Here is a 17713-nt window from a genome sequence, read left to right as displayed (position 1 = left end):
CCCAATTATGATCTTACTGCAGAATCTGCTCAGAAGGAAACAGATAGCTGACCCCAATACAAAGCAGCTGAAAGGCCAGCAAATGGCAGGATAATAAAATAATAGTAGCAGCTAACACTTAGTGAGCACTCACTGTGTGCCAGGCACCGGCCTAAGCACTTTATTGTCTTAACTCTTTTTATCCCACCAAGTTAATTATTTACAGTAGACCTCACTGTTGCTCTAGCCAAGTTATCTGCACACAGAGGGAAAAAATTAACCAACCTGACTACAGCACCACGAAGCAGATTCTTCTGAGCTTGGTTTCCCTGATTCATTGCCTGTGCTTCCTGATAGCCATACAGTTCATGGATTTTATATAAGAGCAGAATTAAGTAGCAAAGACTTGGAATCAAAACAGTCTATCTCCAGAGTCCATTTTTCTAACTCCTATAGTGTCGTACTGGTGAGAAAATTGGAAAACAAGGAGGCGAAATCAATTTGCAAAGGTTGCAATCAATATAAACCACAGAATTATAGCATTTTAGGATTAATAAGAAACAAATAGAGATAAGTGTACTTGAACAACCATAAAAATATTTTAAAAACCCTCTAATTTATAAGATAGTTTCAAAGAAAAACTTTAAAATATTAAATGTAGATATTCAAATACTGCAAGAGAATATTTCTTAATATTATAAAAAAGCAACTTAGTCGACATCTTTCTGCATTACGGGTCATATAAAGCTCAAGAAAATCAAGCAAGCACAACTTGGTCTTAATCTTTGAGTTTATTCAGGGACTAGCCCTGACTGGTGTAGCTCAATAGATTGGGTGTTGTCCCACAAACCAAAGGTCACTGGTTCAATTCCCAGTCGGGGCACATGCCTGGGTTGCAGGCCAGGTCCCCAGTTAGTGGCATACAAGAGGCAACCAATCCATGTTTCTTTTACACATCAATGTTTCTCTCCCTCTCTTTCTCCCTCCCTTCCCCTCTCTCTACATCATCAAAATGAAAAGGGAACCAACTGTATCAGTGAGCATGTTTGCCAATGACACATTGGACAAAGGCTTAATCTCCAAAATATATGAAGAACTCATTCAGCTCAACACCAGGAAGACAAAGAACCAAATTAAAAAATGAGCAAAGGACCTGAATAGGTACTTGTCCAACAACAACATACAGAGAGCCCAGAGACATGAAAAAATGCTCATCATCACTAATCATCGGAGATGCAAATTAAAACCACAGTCATATATCACCTCATACCAGTGAGAATGGCCATCATTAATAAATCAAAAAACAACAAGTGCTGGCGAGGTTGTGGAGAAAAGGGAACCCCAGTACACTATTGGTAGGAATGCAGACTAGTGCAGCACTGTGGAAAACAGCATGGAATTTCCTTAAAAAACTAAAAATGGAGCTGTTTTATAACCCAGGGATTCCACTGCTGGGAACATACCCTAAGAACCCTGAAACACCAATTCAAAAGAACCTATGCACACCAATGTTCATAGCAGCACAATTTACAATAGCCAAGAGTTGGAAACAGTTCAAGTGCCCATCAGTAAATGAGTGGATCAAAAAACTGTGGTACATTTACACAATGGGGTACTACATCACAGAAAGAAGGAAGGAACTCTTACCTTTTGTAACATCATGGTTGGAAGTGGAGAGTATTATGCTAAGTGAAATAAGCCAGGTGGTGAAAAACAAATACCATATGACCTCACTTGTAAGAGAAATCTAATGAACAAAATAGAACCAGAGACATGGAAACATGGAACAAACTGACAGTGGCCAGAGAGGAGGGGGAGGAGTGGAGTGATAACAGGAAGGGGACAGGACTAGTCAAAGAATATGAATGACCCATGGGCATGGACAATGGAGAGGGGATTGACTGTGGGCTGGAGGGGTCAGCTGGGTGAAGGGGGGCAAAAGGGAAAAAATCGGGATAGCTTTAATAGAATAGACAATACAAAAATTCAGGGACTAGATGCAGGTTACATGTGTTCCACAGCATTTCATGTGTCATTTGTGAAAAAATTACAAAGCCCAAGATTTTAAATGATTGCCTTCTGTCAGTAACTAAGGTGAAACATCTGAAAAGTAGTACTAAAGCTCAGGAGAAACATTTAGTTGAACACATACTTGGCCAAACATATCTCACATGTCCCAACTGGACATTGACTCTTGAAAACAATGCATGTCCCACTTACCAGACTCCCCTTTCTCGTTTGCAGAAGGGAAGGTGTGGAAACATCAAAGTGTGCAGTAAAGAGCTGAGGCCTCCTTCCACTTCCCCTCTGGATCAAAGGTACTTGTAAACAAAATTTTCTCCTTTCATTGTGCTGAGAAATCCTGTCTCTCCTCTCCCTGCTCCACTACCTTAGTAACTCTCCCACTGCTCTGAAATCCTCTCTTGAAGTCATATTGTTTAGACAGCCAAGTTTGCAAATGCCTCAGAAGGCAGGTAAAAGAATCTATGTGTAAGTCACTAAATTGGAAGCTCTCAAACTAAGTGAATTAGAATACCCTAAATATTCATTGAAGTGAATCCCGTTTGCAGATTCTAATTTAGTGGGTCTGTGATAGAGCCAAAGAACCTACATTTTAAACAAGCACTGAAGGTGAGTGTGATGCAGGGAGTTAATTCAAAGGCCACTTTGAGGAACACGGTTCTATATAAGATCATGAGCACTGGAGGGATGGGTGTCCACCACAGGGAGGGAGTATCAGTAGGAAACAGCAAACAAAGTATCTGGGACAAGACGGCATCTGCAGGTGCTGCGCCAAGAAGCAGGAGCCCAAGGTGGGGAGGCATGGACAGAACTGTGGAACTGCTGGCATTTGGAGGCGGATGACTATGAAAGATTAATTAACTCTGCCCATCCAAATGTCTGCTTAGCTCTGTATATCCAGACTACAAAATCATAGGACAGGCATTAAAATTGACCCTGGATATGTGACATTCATACGGTGTTGAATAGAGAGAATGACAGTAATACAAAGAGCCATAATTAAGTAAGGGACATTAGACTCCAAAAAGTCTCTAAAAACAAGAACATAAGTGGTATTTTGAAAATCATCAACTTTTTGCAAAGTTACACATACAAGGCATTATCTTCCGTTAGGGGCAAATGCTCTCCTTATTTTTCCGAGTCATGAGCAAATAGGAAAACAGTCTTTAAATCATTCCCTTTCAAAACCTTACCTTCTACGTTGCCAGATTCCTGATAAAACCAATAGTGTGATTGCAACTATAACAATAGAAAATATCACACCAAATATAATAATCCAGATGGGCACAGATGGGTCAGTGGGTGGTGCAAGAGTGGAAGGAATTTTTAAAAATTCCAGAGTCTGGTCATTCAAAGAGAAGGCATTGTTGATCCGGTTCCTATTCATTCTAAAATACAATGAAAATAAAAACAAACAAGACAGAAAAAAATTAGAAACGGAAGATACAGACCTATCTCTCCATGATTATCACTCTATAAACAAAGAATCCCCATAGAAAGAGACTTCAGGGTGACTAGCGAGTTGGATGAGCATATGCACACTGTGGTATCCGTTTCACAAGGTGCTGTGTGGACTGCTGCAAGAGGCGCTTCTCTCTGCACTACTGCCCTCTGTGGTTGCAAACGTGGTAGCAGTAAGCAGAAGTCCTGAACTTTGATCTCTGACCACTGCTACTTATTCCTGATAAGTAGCACCTAGATTTAAATGACATAACTTTACTTAAGGTGATTTCCATAAATACCGACAGCCCAAAAAGATAAAATGATATGTTAAAAAGTGCATGAGGAACATGACAAGAAAATGAAACTGGGAAGAGAAAAGAAAACGTGAATACAGAAGCAGCTGCAACTCCATCAGTTGGATCTTCTTCCTATCAATTTAACAAATTCAACAAACATTTGTGGGAAACTAAGTACCAGATACTGTGCTAGGTGCTGTAGAGACAAAGTGAAATAAAAATACTAAGGACCTTGCAGTCTAGAAGGAGGACAGATCAGCCCCTCTACACTCACAGTCCCATGCAAAATGTTCTAGCAAAGAGGCGAATGTGGGCATGGGGGGGTGGGGAGGCGGGGAGCACAGCAGAGGGCTAAGGACATCATGGTGAGAAGTCAGGCCTGCTTTCCTGTGAAGGCACCTTCACAGCTGTGTTTTCAGGAACAAGAAGGAGTTCTCTACACCAAAGCGTGCGGTGAGCACAGGAACGACACACGGTACAGTATGATCTGCTCAGTAAACTGCAAGCAGCTCCATATGCCTAAAGTAAATGGTGCTTTAGGAATCTATCAGTCTAGAAAACATAAAGGGAAATGTGCTACTTTTCCAGATTTTCATCTGCATTTTTGGTGGCAGTAGCAGTGAGGGAAGGGTTGGTAGCAAAGACTTTTTTGACTGAAAACAAAAAAGTGAGTTTCTAAAGGGAATTTGAAAACTGGATGAGAAGATTTCTTGGAGATGTTGTATGGCCTTTTACTGAATTCACACAAGACAAGCTGACAGCATCTACCTTCAGAGCACCCCTGAAATAGAAATATAATGTGAGTCTCATGTGTCATTGAAAATTGTCTAGGAGCTACCTTATTTTAAAGAGGAAATAGGAAAAATTAATTTTAATAATATATTTTGCTCACTATATCTAAGAAAATATAATGTCAACATATAATCAATATTGAGTTGGTTCACATTTTATTTTGCACCACGTCTTTGAAATTCAGTGTGTACTTTACACTCAGAGAATATCTAATCTCAGACTACGTCTCAAGTGCTTAATAGCCACACATGGCTGGTGACTGCTACATTGAACAGCATGGGTATTAAACTTGACAGTAATGGCTTGAGAATCGGCAGACCCACACCAAGATAGCAGGAAAGACCTCCTTTAGCAAATAAAAACCTATGCTGAGGCATGATTATTCACAAATATAAAGGAAAATCACAACCAGAAAATGTACAGCAGGGCATAATTTCAATGTAATTTTTACCAAATTATAGAATGTTTTCTTTTTTTTGTAACCTAATACTGATAATCTGGGAACACAAACCTTTCGACAAAATAATGAACCCCACTACTGAGATCTAACTCGGAGGAAAATGTAAAGCTGCTCTGCGTTCTCATTCTATCCATGTGGTTGGTTAACACCTTGTTATTTTATCGCCTCTTGGGCTAATTAGAAGTTCTAGGTCAGCACAGATTAAACCTCAGTCTACCACCAAAATCCCCAACAGATATCAAGCAACAACAATGCCTTTCAGCCAGCACTGGCCTTGAATAGGGGTAGAACCTCACAACACAGCTAAAACAGACATCTTAGAACTGCTCAGTCATTCCCTCACCTCACTCTAGTAAAGACAGAAAAAAACCACTGTACATGGTGGCAAGCATGCCTGGGTTCAAGTCCTCATTCTTTACATTTCTAGCATGGGGACCTTAGCAAATCAATTAATCTTCCTCAATTTCCTCTATTTCCTTAAACCAGGAATAAGAATAATGGCTTAAAAATGACTGCTATTGGTATTAAATGCCACAGATGCATAAGAAGATGCCTCATGAACCAAAAAGTGTTATTATGCAAATATTTGGTGGGACTGGCATTAGTTTGCCCACCACGCAGATTCTTCAGCATTGAAATTCCTCTCACCTCCTTCTTTCACTCTATCCTTTCCTCTTGGTATTGCTTCCTTTGTTTTCACACAGTCCTGATGAGCCCCACCCATTCCCTGACACAAATTCCCATTCTATTAGCCATCCTCATTCCCTAAATAGCTTCTCCTACAAGGACCTTTGAAACAGACATCTTGTGCATATACTCATCTACATCCTTAACTTTCACCCCAAACATTTGCTCTTCCTCCTCACGTGAACTGAAGCCTGGTTTTGTTATAGGAAAACGAAGCAACCAGACACCGAGGGATTCTGGAGTACGAGGTTTATTAACGTGCGCAGGCCCATGGGAGTCAGTCTCCAAATTCTGAGCCCTGAACAAAGGATTCTTGGGGTTTATATAGTCTACGGGGTCTTTCTATCTACATAGCAAAGCGAGATACAGAAGCGGAATGCAGTAATTAGTTCTATCTATGGGGCAGAAGCAGAGTACAAAGGCTAAATGTGAAAATTAGTTCTATCGGTGGGGGTGCTAGCCCCAGTCCTTACGACTGTCCTGCTGTTTGCTTTTCCCAGATGGCCTTATCATTCTCCCAGGGCACCTGGGGTTTTGGGTGAACAGAGGTTTTCCAAAGCTTCCCACATCAGTTTAACCACAGTGCCTTCATTTTCCCTGTGGCCCTCCCAAATCACCAGGCTTGAATAAAATTCCTTTGCACATGAAATACAATATTCCTGATTCTTACTACCTAAGTGGTGGGTCTTACCAGTATTCCTAGTAGCAAAAAGGCAAGAAAAACTCAGTTCAAACCTGCTTGTTAAAGCAGACTAAATCATTTCCCATTGATGCAGATCAACAATGACTGCTTCAGCAAAGGAGACAGACCATTGTTGACACACCACCTTTGTCATGTGATTATATACTCATTATCTTCACTGTTAATATTTTACAGAAAGCAAATGAGGTCTTCCACTAGATACTTCTTCTTGGTAAAGAGAATAACATGCATTTCAGTTACTTATAAATCTTCTGTAAAGAGTTCCTTTGTTTCGTTTTTTCTTTTTCTGGAAATAGTTTGTTTTTTCCAGTACACCTTTGCCCAATATCAATGATGTGTGGGACTTGAAATTTTGGCATACAAAGTGAACAATAACTGAAATAACAACAAACGGAATCCTTCTGCTTCTCTGAAGTAAAGAGTACATTTTACTTTTGAAAGTGTTATGATCACAAGGAGAGGAGGAGGGGGAAATGTCAGGAAAAAACGTGTAAATCTGTTGCTTTAGATTTCACTTATTTATTTTCAGAGAGAAGGTAAGGAAGGGGGAAAGACGGGGAGAGAAACATCGATGTGAGAGAGAAACATCAATGAATTGCCTCTCCTATGCCCCCAACCAGGGACCAAATCCACAGCCCAGGCCTGTACCCTGACCAGAACCGAACCTGTGACCTTTCACTTCACATAATGATTCCCAACCATCTGAGCCACACCAGTCAGGGCAAAAACTGTGTAAATCTTGAAATGGGTAAAAAATATCAGAGTGTCTGGACAGCACACCTTTCTGGAAATTTTTTACCATTTATTCTGTTTGGGTTGTTTTGCAAATCTGTAAGTTGTATATAAAACTAACATAAAGTAAATAATTCCTGTCCACAGAAAATCAAGTGAGTTGTGTCTGGTGGAACATGATTGGTGACTACCTGGTGCATGGACTGGTGCATCTTATTGTAAATGAACATCACCATTCCTCAATTTCTATGCACGCATGGTTCCTTGAAGTCTCCTTTGAACTAGTTTTAACATCAATGAACTAGCTTTGTCATTAATAAATGACATATCTTTGATAGCATTTATTTTTCATTTTTATGAATCATGATTTTACCATTTTTTAAAAGGTATTTTTTACAAATTGGCAGTCACAAAGTAGTCATGGGGATGTAGAGTGCAGCATAGGGAATATGGTACAAAATAATGTAGTGACTATGTATCATGCCACATGGGTACTTGAAATACAGGGAGAATACTCGATAAAGTTTATAACTGTCTAACCACTATGCTGTACACCTGAAACTTAAACAAAATAATACTGAATGTAAAATGTAATTGAAAAAATAAAATATAAAGGTATCTTTTAAAGGTAAAGACTGTACATTGACTAAGGAAGGTCATTAAACACAAAAAAAATCTGCATATTTTTAAATAAAAGTCGGAAGTATGACTTGTTCCTCAATACACGTTATGTTTAATCTTCTCAACGACTCTGAGAGAGGGATACCAAAATTATTCTAGTTTTATATATGATAGAGGAAAGCAAAAGAGGTGAAGTAATTTGTCTATATTCAAATAATTAGCAAGAGGCGAAACCAGAATTAAAAACCCAAGCATTCGGCCCCCAGAATCCACTTGATGAACCATCAAACAACAGTGCTATACAAGGTGTCCTTGTTAGAAGAAGACAGCACTAAACATTCTTGGTTAATATTTAAACAGCATCTCTCAACCAGAGCATGACTGACATTGGGCTTGAATAACTCTGTGTTGTGAGGTGCTGTCCTGGGCATAGTAGGATATTTAGCAGCACCCCGAATTTCTGCCCACTAGATGCTCATGGCAACCCGCCTTGCCACCCCCCAACTGTGACAACAGAAATATCTGTAAACATTGCCAAATATCTCCTATGAGGCAAAATTACTCCCGGATGAGACCCACTTGATCTACACTAATCTGTAGTACAAAGAGACAAATTAAGGTTTTGACATTTTAATAAGTAAATACTGTGAAGCAGAGAGAAAAATTCTTTAAAACTTTTCATAGCCTATGAAGAGGGTTGAATTAATCAAAGCAGACTCACCGCTAGAAGGCATATCAGACAGTGCTTACCTTACTGCTAACTGTATCTCGTCAGCAGGAAGCGTGTAATTTTTTGAAGGATCTGTAACCACGAACCAGAATGACACCCGCTGGGTTACATTGCAGACTAGGACATGGGAAATGCTGTGCATGATGGAAAGAAAAAAAAAACCACTGTAAGCAAACAATACCAAATTTCATCAGACCATCCCATCTGGCATTATCGTAAGAGATGTCTTAGCTATAAATGAAAAATCATTTCTACCATTATGAAGAAAGGTCTTATTAAAAGTAAATTTATAGAGGAGATTTCTTTGTTTCAAAATCATATACTTGAGAACGATTCCTGAAATAAGGAATCTCCCCAAAAAATAAAATCAAGAAGAAACACTTATAGACAGCTTTAGGGACCTCATTCGCCATCACCTGTTAGCCGACAGCTCCCCTGCCTCCCTACACTTGGCTTCTCCGAACCATGGAAGGTGCTCTGACCCAGATAAATCCATTACCCACTGTTGACCCAATATTTGCTCTGATGGCCACTATTTCTGTCCCTCTCCCACTCCATAGTGGGCCTGGACCAATAACAGATCCTCAAACTGAAGGGCTATAATCAACTTACCATAGCCTTTGGGCAATTTTTTGGAGTTACCTGCTTTCCAACAGAAAATTAGAAAATATACCTCCCTCTATGCGTATACATGGATTACCAGTAGAAATGACATAGAAATGGCATTACTGTTTAGAATGAAGACAATCTATACATGAGTGCAGGAACTTATTGAAGGCTGAAAATTATAGAAGACTCTGCATTAAATCAACAACATTAGTGCTAAGTGATAAAATCCTGAATGAATCTCACCACTACCTGAAGAGCAAAATTGCAAACAGTGACATTAGCAACCATTCAGAAGAATGAAACAAGAAACCCCTTTACTAGTAAATGTAAATGTGTTGTTTTTCCTAAAAATAGCATTCAAATGCATTGTGTTCATTTTTGCAACAATGAAAGAAAATGCTCTTCTGTCAATTTTCTGTACTTCTCATAACCTGGTAGTAATGATTATATTTTCTCTCTTTAAATGTTAAGTACGGATTGAGCACTGGCCTGTGAACCAAAGGATCGCGGTTTGATTCCCCGTCAGGGCACATGCCTGGGTTGCAGGCCAGTTCCCAGCAGGAGCCAGTTCCCAGCAGGGGATACACCCGAAGCAACCAAACATTGATGTTTCTCCTCCTCTCTCCTTCCCTTCCTTTCTGAAGATAAATAAATAAATTTTTTTTAAATGTCAAGTACAGGAGTCAAGGCCTCTTAGGCCACCTGCCCAGAGCCAAGCGCCTGGGGCCAGCAGTGGGAAGCTAGAGGTTCCCCTGGACTCTTTGGGTTTCCAGTACTCACTGGAGTTGGGCTGTGAGCAAGGGGAGGTGTGGCTTGGCATGTGCAGGACTCGGAGAACTGAGGATGCCCATATGCCATCACCCCAGGTGCTACCCTTGTACTCCCATTCCAAAGATCAGCGTAGCCCTACTTGCTTCGAATCTCCAAACAGCAGGAATGTCTGAGAGTTGAATCGCCCCTGGAAGACCCCGAACACCAAGCACCACCACCATGGGCAGCTACCTGAGCAGGTAGCAAGGCACAGCCAATGCCATGCTGCACCACGCCCACTGCCCCAGCGCTCCCTTTCCCACAGTCCAGGTAGCAGGAACAGTGCCCAGTCTCCTGTGTGCCCACCAGAACCTCTGGGTCCAGACCCAAGCCCCACCCATCATACTTCCCAGCTGGGACTAAGCCAGAGTCTGGAGGGAGGTGATGCCTAAAGCTTGGAGGCGCTTTGCCAGCTGGCCAGTAGGTCAGACCCTCCCGGGGCTGCATTTTCTGTGCTATCAGAAAAGTATCATGAAGCTGTGGCTTTCGAATGCCCACCACCCCCCATGTACCCACAGCCCGATAACCATCAAAATGGCTCTTCCTCAGTGCTGAGGGAGCTTCTAAACTTGTCACCCACCCAACATCACCCTGACCCCAACACCAAGAACACCTTGCTGAAGGCTCCCAGCCAACCCAAGAAAGGCAAAAGGAGTTCAGACCACTCTGGTTTGAGACCCTGGACACCGAGAGAATGAGGCAGAGTCAGGGCGCCAGCCAACTGCCTTCAAGCCATCTAGAGAAAGGGGTGATTGTTTCCCTTGGGCCCAGGCCTGGGCCTCTGCTCCTGGAGCAACAGTGTCCAGAGGGGGACGCTGCCACCACCCTCCCTGAGCCTCCCTGTCTGTCACCCACCCTGATGCAAGGACACCACCAGCCCAGGCCACACACTCACAGCCTCAGCCTGAGGTCACCACTGTGTCCTGTTAGCCAAGGTCCTGAGGCTCCAACCCATGGTTCTTGTGCCCTGGAGAGCCCTGCCCTAGCCCTGTGTGAGCCACACCCATCACCAGGCCACCTCCCATGCCCCGGCTGCCAGGTGTGCCCAGCCCCAGGCCCTCCCCCATCCTCAGCTGGCAGCTCCCACGTGCAGAATCACTGCTGCCATCAGACCTTTGCCTGCCTCCCATGCACCCCTGCTCCTGCCTTTGCCCAGAGCACACGCCTCAGGGAGGTGTCTTTTCCCATTTGCCCCCTTTCTACACTTATGAGTGTGTCCTTATTTTAAATAAAAATTAGAGGCATCGTTATTCTCATGGAGATTCTCATAGTCTTTCTTTAAACATACATACGGTAGGATTTCTTCAACGAAGAAACTGTAAAAACTTTCTTGTAGTTTCTCCACCTTGGCACTGTTAACATTTGGGGCCAAATGAGTCTTTGTTGTTTGCTGGCTGCTGCCCTCTGCATTGCAGGGTTTAACAGAATTCCTGGTCTCTAACCTCTGGGTGCCAGCAGCATAGCCACCTTGTGAAAATAAGGTCACTGCCAAATATTCCAGGGCTGGAGGCAGAGGCTTGGGGGGGGGGGGGTGGTGTGGGGGGGTGTCCAAAAAAAAAAATCCTGGTAAGAACTACTGGGGGACAGTGACCTCTACTGGCAGAAGCAATCAAGCTTAGTCTCCAAAAATGTGTGATTTTAAAACACATCAAAGATTCAGAGATGAACAAACTGAGGTGGTGCATGCTTGGAAAAATGTTTCTTCAATTGTGTAGAATCAATTATTCATGGTGTTCCCCTTATTAATAATCAAACAACGTAAAGCTGTTTCTCAATGACCTACTCATCTAAGCTCCCCAGGTTGGCAAAAGTGAAAAATGTTAAAGAAGAACAAATGCTGAGAAAGATGCAGACAACTGGAATCTCAGACAGTGCTGTGGGTGTCAGTGGGTCCAGCCATTCTACAAACGTTTTCCAGAACAATGTGTGGCTACCAGCAATTCTCTTCTGTGGGGAGAGAGGGAGAGAGAGAGAGGTGCTCTCTGCCAAACCCTTTGTCAGAGCTCACAGCTGGAACAACCTCAATGCCCATCAGCAAGGAACAGATCAAGTCAATCTGCTCTGGGCTATCAAGTGAGCACTAGCCCACAGGTTCAAGGGAAGAGACCCCAGTATTTCTAGACTGCTGGGCTACTGAGCCAAATAAATCTGTGTTGGGCAGATGTGCTGTGCATTTCAGGATGGTCAGCAGCTGCCCTGGCCTCTGTCAAGTAGTTGTCATTAGGCCACCCCCAGCAATGACAAGCAAAAATGTCTCCTAGCATCGCCAAATATCCCTTGGAGGACAGAAATCAACCCCAGGGGGAAGCTACCCAACTAGAGCTACCCATTGTTTTTATAAAGGGATACATGTCATAAAACGCACACATTCTTGAATGGAAAAGGTAGGGGTGGAACGTCATGTGTAGCAATTGCCATTTACATGAATTAAACAATACAAAGTACTACTGCGGGCCCAAGGGAAGAAGCCAGCAGCCAGAGAAGAGGCCATTGCAACACTTGGCCTTCATGTCTCTTTCCATCTAAAGCCTCTTTAAATACTAGTCAAACATGAAGTTCACAGTATGTTTCTTATGAGAACCAGAGAATGTTCCATAAGCCAAGCAATGTCCCTTGTCCCATGGAGCCTGATTTCTAAACGAGTGGAGGGAGAAGACAACCAAGTACATCACGTGCACACCGTCCAGTGGGCAGAAGTGCAATGAAGAAAAATAAAACTGGAAGAGGAACGCACACCCTCCCTGGGCACCACAGGGGCCCCAGCGCTCTCCTGTCTTGCCCTCAGCGTGGCACCATGCTGCCCTTACCAGGAATTCAGATTCATTACTCAGGGTTTCCTTAGTGTGGTAATAATCAACGTAGCACCTCAGCAAATAAAATAATAAAATATAAATATCTTCTCAACTTGGAAATAAAGATTTCCAAAAGGTTAAAATGTTGCTGAAAACACTAAACCCAACATTTTCAATGAAACTGTTACTGTTAGATACAAAAACCCATGGACTGAGACTTCTGGCCAAGATGGCGGCATAGGTGAGAACACTGTGCCTCCTCACACAACCAAGTTTAAAGACAACAAAGTTTTAGTACAAAAACGCAGCTAAAACACAGAAAATTGAACTGTACTGAAGTCCAACAACAATGAACCATTCAGCCAGACCAGTGAGAGGGGCGGACTCAGCAGCTTGTGGAACGGGGTTGGGCAGGAAAGATCAGCTGGACTGACCCAGGAGCACAGGCAGTGGTTGGCAGATCCCAGGAGCAGGGTGGCAATGGGCGGACCCAGCGAAGTTTCAAGGAGGCTGGCTGACAGTGGTCACACATTCACACTCAAATAAACCAAGCAAAGGAGCAAGCAGTGAGACAGACAGCTCAGGCTAGGGCCCCAGCTACGGAATTAGAGCCTAAAACCACTAATTGGAAAGACTTTCTGGGTCAAGGTGCCAGGAGAGGCTCCCAGGCTCACAGAGAGTTTGTTGGAGAGACCCACAGGGTCCTGGAGGGTGCACAGGCCCACACACCCAGCAGCCAGATCCAGGGGGGCCACGTTTGCTTGTGGGAAGCAGCAGAGGGACCCAAATCCTAGAGAGAGCAGAACAAATGCCATTGCCCCTCTCTGGCGCTGCCCCCACATACAGCATCACAACCCAGCTACTGGGTAGCCCTCCCCCATGAACACCTAAGACTCCGCCCCTCATATGTAACAGGCTCAAACAGACCAAAACATTATGGCTCAAGAACAGCTCAAAGCCCCAGAGCCAATACGTCTAAGGGACCAAGAGATAGGCAACCTATCAGATGCACAGTTCAAAACACTGGTGATCAGGATGCTCACAGAACTGATTGATTTTAGTCACAAATTAGATGAAAAAATGAAGGCTACACTAAGTGAAATGAAGGGAAATGCACAGGAAACCAATAGTGATGGGAAGGAAACTGGGACCCAAATCAAGGGAGTGGACCAGAAGGAAGAATAAAACAACCAAACAGAAAAGAATGAAGAAACAAGAATTCAAAAAAATGAGGAGAGGCTTAGGAACCTCCAGGACATCTTTAAATGTTCCAATATCCAAATTATAGGGGTACCAGAAGAGAAACAGGAAGAGCAACAAGTGGAACACTATTGGAACAAATAATAAAGGAGAACTTCCCCATTCTGGCAAAGGAAATAGACTTCCAGGAAATCCAGGAAGCTCAGAGAGTCCCAAAGAAGTTGGACCCAAGAAGGAACACACCAAGGCACATAATCATTACATTAGCCGAGATTCAAATGAAGGAGAGAATCCTAGAAGCAGCAAGAGATAAGGGGACAGTCACCTACAAAGGAGTACCCATCAGACTGTCAGCTGATTTCTCAAAAGAGACCTTCCAGGCAAGAAGGGGCTGGAAAGAAGTATTCCAAGTCATGAAATCCAAAGACCCACAACCAAGATTGCTCTCTCCAGCAAAGCTCTCATTTAGAATGGAAGGGCAGATAAAATGCTTTTCCGATAATGTCAAATTCAAGGAGTTCATCATCACCAAGCCCTTATTATATGAAATGTTAAAGGGACTTATCTAAGAAAAAGAAGATAAAAAATATAAACAGTGAAAGGACGGCAAACTCACAGTTATTAACAACCACACCTAAAACAAAAGCAAACTAAGCAGACAGCTAGATCAGGAGCAGAACCATAGAAATGAAGATCACATGGAGGGTTAGCAACAAGGGAGTGGGAGGAGGAGAAGGGGGGAGAAGGTACAGAAAATAAGTAGCATAGGTGCTAGGTAGAAAATAGATAGGGGGTGGGCAAGAATAGTATGGAAAATATAGAATCTAAAGAACTTGTGACACGTGGACATAAATAAAAGGGGGGAAATGAGGGGAGGGGTGTGCAAAGTGGAGAGGAATGAAGGGGGGAACAGGACAACTGTAATGGTATAATCAACAAATATACTTAAAAAAAAAAAAACCTTGGACTGAAACTCTACAAATGAAGGTTTGATTTTGAAGATTCCTTCTTGTTTGCTAGATGTGAGACAGGGCATTTCATTCTACATGAGTTCCCAGAAAGGGGCTGAGATCTCAGTGAGTCAATGAAGGCACTGCTGGTGTTTTGAGTAGGTGACCCCTCCTTGGTGGAAACGTCCTGAGATTGGTGCCACGCTGATTATCTCTGACCCCCACCCTTTACAGGCCAGAACAGTCTCCAGTCACAGACCCAGCAACAGACACATTTCCATTTGCTGTGATAGTGGCTGGGTCAGTGCCAAACCCAGGGGAGAAATGCTTATAAATCTCTTCAGACATGTCAAGGGCGTGAAGAATGAGGGAAGATGGAGAGACTGTCAGATTGGGTCAGCCTAAAGAGGAATAGGTTCTACAACAGAAAAAGATCATGAGCATAAAAAAAGGAAACCCGAAAATGCTACGGTTTACTATTACTGAGCCAGCGTCAATTTCTCATCTGTCATATATCTGTCCTGGTTGCTTCCCATAGCAACATTAGGAAAATCGGTGAAGGTTCTACAGGAGAATTTCTCAACCTCAGCGCTGCTCCATTGTAGCCTGGCTAACTCTTGCTTGTGAGACGCTGTCTCTTCTTTGGAAGGGTGTATGGCAGCATCCCTAGGCTGTACACACTAGATGCGTCCAGACATTTCCAAATATCCTTGGGAGCAGCGGAGGCCCCAACAAGCCCCAGGTGGAGGACTATTGGTACGCAGAATCTCTCTGAATTATCTCTGCAACTCTTTTGTAAATACATGGTTTACTTCTGCCAGGAGAAGTAAGTCTAAGACATTAAACAAACAAAAGTCCATCTAGGACATTAAACAAAAGTCACTTGTGCTCAACAGCAACTGCAGAACTCTAATTGCAGACATGTGTTCATATTTTGTTCATATGCAGGCAGTTGCACCAACCATGAGTAAGCACACCTCCTAACATAGCAAGGGGGAGGGGAAGGGCCAGGGGAAGCACACCACGGCTTCTGGAGGTGGCTGCAAGGCCGAGGCCATAGAAGAAGATGGGGACACGTTCAGGGACTGGGGCTTCCTCCTGCTTTGCATGATCCTCTGAGAAATCAACTGGAGTCTTGTCTGCCCCAAGAGTGTGAAAGTGAGGTTCAAGGAGACAGAAAACCCAGGCAGGAGGGACCTACTTCGACTATGGCCATTCTCACTCAGTCTTCAAAGATCTCCTCAGCACAGAAAAAACTCCTGTGTCTGTGTATGTGACCAATGCTAACTAGACTTACTGTGGTGATCATTCCCCAGTATATGCAAATGTTGAGCCATGATGCTGTGTAGCTGAAGCTGGTACAGTGAGGTATGTCACTTACACCTCAAAGAAATAAACTGAAATGCCATTAGCACAGCTCAACAGAAAATCTACGCTTTCGGGCTGTAAATAGAGATGGGTCTGCTGGAGTTCTTTAAATTTACTTCAGTGACCATTTTGACCCATTGTTTTTACCCCAAAAAACGTGATTTTAACACATACGTGACCCACTTCCTTCAGCCAATCACTGAGAAGGAACAAGTGCCCACGGCCTTGCCTCAAGTGTGGAGAGCCCTGGTCTGGGGGGGGGGGGTGTCTGTGAGAACTGGCTCCCCCCCATTTCTCTCCAATGGGCCAGGCAGGGCCAACCGCATCCAGAGGGCACTAAGAAGGGGCTCTTGTTTCTGGAAATCAAAAGGACTAAGTAGGAGCTGGGCTGTGTCTCTCCAGCACAAGACTGCTAATCCCCTTACCATGGATACAGCGCTACCTTGTTCCCTCACAGATCACAGAATTTACCCCTGAATAACTCAGTAGACGAGGAAATTCATTCTCTGCCCGCCACCATTTCACTCAGAGACAAAATGTCATCCCCGAATTAGACTTCTACCTCTTTTACTAAAAAATGACAAATTATCTTAAGGCCAATATTTGAGTAAACTAGGCAGATAAATTTTCCAGTTTATCTGCGAAATACACTAAAATTTAACCTTAGCTTATATTTTCCACAGAAATGACTTTCAATATTTTAAAATTCCTGGGAAGCTATTTTAATAATAAACATGGCCTAAATCTTTTTTTAATTTATTTTAATTGTTGTTCAAGTACAGTTTTCTGCATTTTACCCCCATCCCAGCCCACCCCCCAGCCCTCCTTCCCCCTCCCTCCCATTTCCATTCCCCCTTGTTATCGTCCATGTATCTTTTATCCTTTTCCTGCAAACCCTTCCCCCTTTCCCCTGAAGTTCCCTCCACTCTCCCCTCTGGTCACTGTCAGCCTGTTCTCAATTTCAGTGTCTTTGCTTATATTTGTTTGCTTGTTTGTTTGTTTTGTTAATTAGGTTCCTGTTAAAGGTGAGACACACTTCTCCAAGCAGGATATACAGAGGATCCAGAGACACATGAAAAGATGCTCAGTATCACTAGCTATCAGACAGATGCAAATTAAAACTACCTGGCCTAAATCTTATTGTAAATCTTGAAAACACGTGGTTGCTGTTTTCAATTGAAGTTCCAACTTCAAGTAACCTGACATAATGAAACTGAAACTTTCTATCATTTAAATTTTTTTATCCATCTTCCATTCTGCTTTTAAGAATTTCCAAAAATAGCATGTAAACCACTTGATATGAAGATTTGTTAAAACCACATTTAGTCCACCCTCCTATAATTTCTACCAGGGGCAGCCTTGGGGTGTGGGCCCTGTGCTGTGTGGAACATGCTTTTACCCATCATTTAAATCTCAGGGCCTAGCACACAGTAGGCTTTCAGTAAAGGTCACTGAATCCTGTGGCCACAACCACAGCAATGCAGTTAAATAGGCTGGGCTCAGTAGACTGTGTTAAAGG

The 17713-nt window shown here is 43.0% G+C and overlaps 1 protein-coding gene across 1 annotated transcript in view; it reads right to left on the bottom strand.

The window, feature by feature from the left end:
- The window catches only part of CLTRN (collectrin, amino acid transport regulator), a 34536-nt gene that overhangs the window by 5989 nt on the left and 10834 nt on the right, over window positions 1-17713 (bottom strand). The window contains exons 4-5 of the mRNA XM_037157543.2: window positions 8486-8599; window positions 3195-3389 (exon numbers count right to left, since the gene is read on the bottom strand). Of these exons, the coding sequence (XP_037013438.1) occupies window positions 3195-3389; window positions 8486-8599 (309 nt within the window). The remainder of the gene's footprint in view (window positions 1-3194; window positions 3390-8485; window positions 8600-17713) is intronic.

The sequence above is a fragment of the Artibeus jamaicensis genome, unplaced genomic scaffold (genome assembly GCF_021234435.1).
Source record: "Artibeus jamaicensis isolate MK-2021 breed Jamaican fruit bat unplaced genomic scaffold, CSHL_Jam_final scaffold_1283, whole genome shotgun sequence".
Classification (NCBI taxonomy): Eukaryota; Metazoa; Chordata; class Mammalia; order Chiroptera; family Phyllostomidae; genus Artibeus; species Artibeus jamaicensis.
Note: the sequence above shows the minus strand (reverse complement) of the source record. Positions and strands in the feature narration are given on the sequence as shown.